An 8144-nucleotide genomic window follows, 5' to 3' on the forward strand; every position below is an offset into this window, starting at 1 on the left:
GGTCGAAACGGTTTTCGACACATCACTGTCTGAGTCTGTTTCCTAGTAATTCCATCTCAACCAGATTTGTACATAATCCGAATAAATTGTAATACATTTTCCGGCATGTCACTTGTCTCCTCATAGACCTCTCCAGTGCTGGCAAAACCCAGGAAACAGCTTACAGTTTTCAGCCTGGGGCGAGTACACAGACAGACAACACGAGTTCCGAGGATTGAAACGTTTTTCCTCAAGGGACCACTTCTGTTGATTCATGGAAATGTAGGCCTATTGTCTCTGAGAGTTATTCCTCGCCGCTCTCCATGGGAACAGGGTCCGTAAGTGGGCCTAGAAGTCTCGTAACGGTACTGCGCAGCTGTCTGCGGGTCACAGAAGTGGCGTCGACAGGAGAACCTCCTTAACAAACAGACGCCATTGGGTTTTGAACGTGACCATGAAACACACCCAGGGTTCAGCTCGTTTTTTTTTCCACCCACCGTGACATGCACTCACAGTAATAATGCTATCAGTGCCACTGTAACCCGCCCCCTCCACCACTCACAAACACACTGACACCACTGCAGAAATCAACACTCTCCTGATGTTCCCATTCTGCAGGGCCCACTCTCACATCACCCAGGCCTTCACAGGCCCCCCCTTGGAGTTACAATTGCCATCTGATCATAGGACACACGCACGCACACACGCACGCACACACACACGCTCACACTGTCCCTCCATCTTTCCATTTATATGATCACACATCGTTCTATCGCTTTTACACCTCTCTCCTCTCTCTCTCTCTCTCTCTCTCTCTCTCTCTCTCTCTCTCTCTCTCTCTCTCCTTCAGTATCTCTTTCGCACAGCTGCGGAAAGGTTCATTACCATAATGATGCAACTCTTTTCCCAGTACATTGAACACAGTTGTTCCATCAGCCAGCCCTGGTGAGGCACGCTGCCTCTAAAAGGCTAACATAAAAATACCATAAAGAATGTGCTGCCTTAAAGCCGCCTTTCCATCCCCATTGTTTCACTTGAACTCCAAAGTGAGTCAGAAAATTAGTTTTTAAAGTCAACAGCACATTCAGTGTTATTCTTTTGTTATTCACATCCGAGATGGAGTGAAGGTTTGTCGTCTATAAACAACACTGTAGCCTGATAAATGTTACATTCTGGATCTTATGTCTTTGCCCAAGCTGAAATGATTGAAACATGTCTGTGCATTTCATAGTCAGCATCTTGAAAACATTACACAAGAAATTGTGATTCTCGAAAGGCTACAAACCGTACCCGTATTTGATTTATAATTAGAAAACTAAGAGAAAGACATGCATTTTGTCACGGGCATGTACTGTAGGCCTTTGTCTAATGGCGTATTTCTCAAATTATTAAGATTGATGACACGCTTATGTTAGATATTTAATTGGTCTGGTTTTGATGCTCTGCCCTCTCTCCAGAAACACAGCTTTTCACATGCGCTCTGCGCGCTGAGCTCCACACAACCGGAGCTGCGCTCGTTGGTGCAACACCTCAGCTGTTGTCTCTGCAAACTTCACGAACAACCAAAATATTTTTTTGTCTGTTCCGTGGAATCCTTCAACAGAATTAGCTAAATATCTGTCAATTGACATACGACCCTTTTGCAGGTAAAAGCCATGCGGATCTTTTTCGTGGTAATTGAAACTATTAGAAAAATTGGGATACTTTGTTTTGGAGCACATTTTTGACTGAATCATGATTTTTAAGGCTTAAATTCACGTGCTTGGCAAGGTCTGAAACTAAGAACTTCGGTCTCTCAAAGTGGACAAAACTCACCTTAACCATGGAAAATGTTACTCAAGACAACCAAACCCTTGGAGTTTGGACCGATTACAGCATTAAGTACAAAGTGGCCAGCATATTGCTGGTAACACTAATTTGCGGGATCGGTATAGTCGGGAACGTGATGGTCATCTTGGTAGTTCTCACCACCAAGCACATGCGGACACCCACCAACTGTTACTTGGTCAGCCTGGCAGTGGCTGACCTGATGGTCCTAACTGCGGCTGGGCTACCAAACATCACGGAGAGTTTGTACGGTGAATGGGTGTACGGCTACGTCGGCTGCGTCGGTATAACTTACTTCCAGTACTTGGGCATTAACGCGTCCTCATGCTCCATCACCGCCTTCACCATAGAGCGCTACATCGCCATATGCCACCCGATCAGAGCGCAGTTCCTGTGCACGCTCTCCAGGGCGAAAAGAATAATAATAGTGGTCTGGGCTTTCACGTCTCTGTACTGCCTCATGTGGGTTTTCCTATCCGACACTAAATTGGTAGTTTATGACAACGTTTCCCTACTCACCTGCGCCTACAAAGGGGACAGAACTATGTACCTGCCCATCTACTTCGCTGATTTCACAATTTTCTACGTGCTGCCGCTAATACTCGCCACGGTCCTGTACGGGCTGATCGCCAGGATCCTGTTTCTCAACCCGCTGCCCGCAGACCCCAAAGAGAACACTAAGAAGTGGAAGAAGGAGTCGTGCCAAGGCAGCAGGATGATGAGCACCAAGAACTCCTCGTGTAGCACCACCGCTGCCTCGCGCAGACAGGTAAGGGGGCTGCTACTGACACTGCCCGCGGTGGCCTCGAGGCTACTACAGGTGAAATCCACGGTGTGAGATAAGACGAGCTAGATGTGTGTGACTGTGCGTGCTGGAGTGGTGTGCGAGAAAGAGAAGGACAGACACCGAAATAGATGGGGAATAGGGAGAGAAAGATGAAAAGGGGTGTGTGTAAGAGACAGAGTGAAAAAGAAGATAAAGATAAATCAAGAAAAATAGTACTAGGCATTAGTTATTGTCCATTTTAGGAAACCAATCATCTATAGAATTATGACAGAGAGGGAGCATTGAAGCTAATACTACACCACAGTGCTCAACTGTAATCCTATGAACCAACCAACCAATTGCCAACACCGAAAACAAAGATTTGGCCTGTCCAACCGCAAAGATGTCAGCCACCTATATGTCTGTTGGCCACCTATATGTGGCCACTCTGCTTGATGTGAATTTGAAGCCTAGCTGTGACATGTAGGGTAGAGGTGCGATGTGTGCTGTACGGGTTAGAGTTACGCAGGGAGAGTTCATCATCAACACAATGAGTGGTTGGCGAGTAAACGTGCTAGACACTGGGAGGGGTCCGGGTTTGTTTGGAATGAGATCACTGGATTGGGTTCTATAAGCCCCTGGAGGGTGGGTTGGGCTCAGATGAGGAGAAGGTGCCTGAGGCACAGAGAGGCTCCCGTCTGCTGGGATGGTCTCAGCTTTCCCCTCCCCCTCCTCTCATCATACCTCCATGGCTCCTACCAGCACTTGGCTGGACCTGCCTCAGTCTGTCAGATAAAGGTGACAGATGTCAGCTGTTACACTAATGTAGACTGAAAACACACAGACCAGGAGCAAGCCTACAACACATACACATACACGCAAATGCACGTACGCACGTGCACACACAAACACACACACACACACAAACGCACGCGCACACACACACACACACACACACACACAGAACCCTGGTCAGGGGAGTCATGGAGTATTAGATCTTTAACACACAGCCTTTAAGTAACCAGCTGTGAGTTGGCTCTGTAGGATCCATATCACTTAGTAGATTCTTATTGGATTGCAGAAAAGGTCAGAATGTGATAAAGACCAAGATATGGAACTCTCCTCATGGTTGACAAGTGCAAAACCGCACCCCGAATAATCTAATTAGTGCTACATCACTGGAGAGAGTCCCACACAACATAAATATGAAAAACATCTAATTGCATTTGGAATGTAATAACACGTTTTATCACCTAATGATTAGATTTTAGATGACTCCAAGCTCCACTGGGTCGTCAGCCTCTAAACTCTCTCTCTCTCTCTGGTGCATATGAATTAAAAGACAAAGCCATCCTGATCCTCAGTGCTCTGCACACCTGGTTGTGTATTTGACTGCTGAAGCACATATACTGGAACAGAACATCCTGTAATACAGGAAGTGGCGTCCAGCAGAAGGTTTTTTCTTATGTCAGGGTTGGTGATGAACTTGGTTAGGTTGTTAATCCAGGATGGTGGTCTGTGCAAATAACTCATACCTGCACACTGTCCAGAATAAAGATCATACACCTTGTATATAATATATATATATAAATATATATATAATGGTTATTCCATATTTGGGTTCTCTCCATTTGGGTTAGTTTACATTAGAGTTATTTACTGTAATATATTCTACAAAAGTGCAGGTTCCTTTTCTCTTACTTTTGACTTAGAACCCAGCACACCTGTGGCGGATATCAGACCATGAGGCGATTAGACTGGACTCTGGAATCTTGTGTGTGATGTGTTGCCAAGTGACTAAGATGCTGCAGATGTGTTGCTAGGTGACCAAGTTGCGGTCCTTTTCACCGTGGTTAATAGATAGTTGTTGAACGTTTTTTGACCATAAGTTGAGCTTCTAAAGACCCCCTACAGTTCTACACTCAAAGTGTTGGGTGGGGAGGTAGAGATTCTTTGATCTTCTTTTCATGTAGTAGTTACAAAATCCTTGTGTGTGAACAACTGACCACTTCTTAAGAATGTTGTGCTGCCAGGCAAGTAAATGTTGTTGTGTTGCTAGGTGACCAAGATGTTGGCGGTGGTGGTGGTTCTGTTTGCGTTGCTGTGGATGCCCTACCGGACCCTGGTTGTGGTCAACTCCTTCCTGGGAGACAAGGGCTACCAGGACCTTTGGTTCCTGCTCTTCTGCAGGCTCTGCATCTACCAGAACAGCGCCGTCAACCCTGTCATCTACAACGCCATGTCCCAGAAGTTCCGTGCTGCCTTCCGGAAGCTGTGCCACTGTGGGCCGCAGCGCTCTGAGAAGCCGGCGTCCTATAGCGTGGCCCTCACCTACAGCGTCATCAAGGATTCGTCCAATGGGGAGAGCCCAGACCACTTTACTACGGAGATGGATGACCTGAACAACCCCGCTAACCAGTTTTTGCCCAGAAACAAAAGGATGTCATTCGAGGACCCCTCCCTGTCTGCAAGGGTGGACCTTGGCAGTGCCTGAATCTTAAGAATTTGGTCACGTATATTTGTGTTTTCCTAGTGGGTGTTTATTCACAGGTAGTCTTGCTAAATGTAAAGTGTGGACACACGCCTTTATGTCCAAATGTTTCTCTGTTCTGTTTAAAAGATGAACAAGAACATTTGAAGACTTACATCATTTGGAAAAGATAATAGCATAATAGTTTCTCTTCTACCAAACACTACCTGAACCGAAACAGTACCTAAACTCTATCTGTACCCTAACATTACCTGAACCCTAACATTACTTGTACCCTAACATTATCTGTACCCTAACATTGCCTGTACCCTAACATTACCTGGACCCTAACAATACCTGTACCCTAACAATACCTGTACCGTAACATTACCTGTACCCTAACAATACCTGTACTCTAACATTACCTGTACTCTAACATGACCTGTACTTTAATATTACCTGGACCCTAACATTACCTGTACCCTAACAATACCTGTACCGTAACATTACCTGTACCCTAACATTACCTGTACTTTAACATTACCTGTACTCTAACACTACTTGCACCTTTATCCCTTACCTTCTGAGCATGAGAGTGCATTATTCTCACTGTATATATCGATCCATCTCAGCGTAAACAAAGCACAATTCTGAGGTTAGCCGTGGTGCAGACCTTGACTCTGAAACGTGCTGGAGCAGAGTCTGGATGTGCATGGTGGCTACAGGGGCATTGTGATACATTGCCCTGTGGAGATTAGAGACCACTCCATCAAAACTGGAACCGGCCACGCGTCACATTTCCCTCATGGTTTTCAGCTCTCTGAGGGCTATCAAGCCCACACTATAATGGCTCCATCCACCGCTTTGGTCCTCCAGCACATTCCCAGCATGCTCAGCATCGTGCGCCAATGTCCGTCCTGCACCAGCAGAGACATGATGGTCAGAGATGACTGCAGTGCGCCCCTGACAGTGAGATCCTGGATGAAGTTATTCGACCCCGACCCCTGCCTTCCTCCTAACTCCGGCGGCAGGGCAAACCTGTTGCATTACACAAGCGCACTTCAAAAGACCAAATTCAAAGACGCCTGCTGAAAGAATATGAGAAGCATGTGAAAGCTCCCGGGATGCAAATTTGGCTCTGGGCTTTCCACAGTGGCATGCCTGTCTGAGGGAGAGATGCAGTGGGATCCTTTGGAAGCTTACCGATGAGGAGAGGAAAGAGACTCCACATCACACATCTCTTTGATCTCGGAGCGGCATGTCAGCTGACTTTCAGAGTCTGTAAGTTTATCAGATAAGGTGCGCCCTGTAGGGGATCTTTTTTTGTAATCTTTCTGACGCATACGCAGCACAGGGCTGCCTCCCCTGCTGGCTGGCTGGCTGGCTGGCCGGCTGGGCTGGCTGGCTGTCTAGCCGGCTGGGATGGCCGGCTGACTGTCTAGCCGCAGGAACTGCGATGAGGGGTTGAGAGAGGTCATTGGCCAGCATGTGTAATTAGAGAGGAATCTGATTCTTCATGAAGAGACACACTGGGGAACCTTGCAGTGGGTGGGGGGGGGGTGGGGGGGGGGGGTGTAAGGCGGGGGGAAGGGGTGCAGCTGTTGCTGTTTGATCCTGTCTGGGGAATGATGGACCTGTCAGTGTCAAAGTGACACCGTTTTAAGTCGATGAATCCAAGGTGCAGTTTTAGTGGTTATGGAGGACTGTCATTGAGTCTGTATCATAGGGTTACTGGGGTACAGAGGAGGATTGATTGGGTATGAGTCCATTAATTAGTGCAAGAAAACACTGAAAACCTGCGCCACTTGGTTTGCGTTGTTCATATGCTTGAGATTGTGCCGTGCAATGTGAAATTGATGTTTTGCGCTGTGTATAATTGTATTATTCCTGACTGTTTTCCGAAGTGGTTGTCTGTACACCTGCTGTCTGAATAGAGTTTGCTTTTGATCCGTTTAGTTTGTTATTTGAATCAATGTATAGTCCATCCAGTATTTCTAGCTGATCGAGTTCAGCTTTTAGGGAGCTATTCTTCAGCTGGAATAACAGCCCTCCCAGCCTGTTGCTCTGCACAATAAAGGTCTTTCAGTCAAGTGTTTTTATCTGTCCTCAGGTACAGTGCCAGTAAGGTTTACACACAAGACACAGACACATTCAAACCCTTGAAAGAACAGACACGTTCAAAGTTGGCACAAATTATAAGTTATTCAAATATTGAAAAAAAAAGTCTACTCTAACTAAGAGTCTGTTTATATAGATGTAAAGTCAACGGCAGAGGTGTATTTATGTATTGGATTTTGAACATTTGTCATTTCACCTATTACTTTTCCGGTGTGTAGCATTCACTCAGTGGAACGCCTCACAAGGTGTGAAACCAAAAAGGACATTGTACATTGTATCATCACCAATAGCGATGTTTTATAAGGCACACTGATTATGTACACTGTTTAAAACAGTTTGTTGTTTCGATAAGTGTCGTGTTTTGTACCTTGCAATGTAATTTGTCAACAATAAAAGAAGTGGTAGATCCATATGTAAGTTTGGACTTCCATATGTAAGGCAAGTAGGCTGAAGTGCCCTGCCCAAGGACACAACGTCATTTTGCACGGCCGGGAATCGAACCGGCTACCTTCTGATGAAAGAACAAATAAATATCCACACACACACACACTAACATTATCATAAAGTTAGTCAAAATAAAATGCTTTAACCAATTAAGAATACATTTTGTCTATACACTTATAGACTTGTGTATACATTTAGAGAATGTGGACAGAGGCTGTTAATGACTTTCACTTAGCTAGCCTTGGGAACATTATACAGACACAAACATCTGCGTGTCTGTGATTAAAAGGCTTGGTACTAATAGTTAGGTAGCCTGAGACCAAATGTAATGTTCTCATGCCTGTCTCATAGTCTCATGCCTGATGAGATTCATAAAGAAAACATTGAAACCAAAATTTCTAATTTAGTTAATTCTGTGCCAGTCATGATTTATTTACTAAGTTCAATTCTATATACATAGTACACACTTCGACAAAATAATATTGTTGTCTCAGTGTTCTCCTTGGCCTCCTTGCTTCTCTCTCTCTTTCTCTCTCTCTC

The 8144-nt window shown here is 45.4% G+C and overlaps 1 protein-coding gene across 1 annotated transcript; it reads left to right on the plus strand.

Moving 5' to 3' along the window:
- The first annotated feature begins 1674 nt into the window (after positions 1–1674).
- Positions 1675–6571, plus strand: trhra (thyrotropin-releasing hormone receptor a). The gene is made up of 2 exons (XM_062466294.1): positions 1675–2575; positions 4632–6571. Exons 1-2 carry the CDS (start codon positions 1802–1804, stop codon positions 5064–5066), a joined length of 1209 nt encoding a protein of 402 aa, XP_062322278.1. The 5' UTR covers positions 1675–1801; the 3' UTR covers positions 5067–6571.
- Positions 6572–8144: the final 1573 nt, after the last annotated feature.

The sequence above is a fragment of the Osmerus eperlanus genome, chromosome 7 (assembly GCF_963692335.1).
Source record: "Osmerus eperlanus chromosome 7, fOsmEpe2.1, whole genome shotgun sequence".
Taxonomy (NCBI): domain Eukaryota; kingdom Metazoa; phylum Chordata; class Actinopteri; order Osmeriformes; family Osmeridae; genus Osmerus; species Osmerus eperlanus.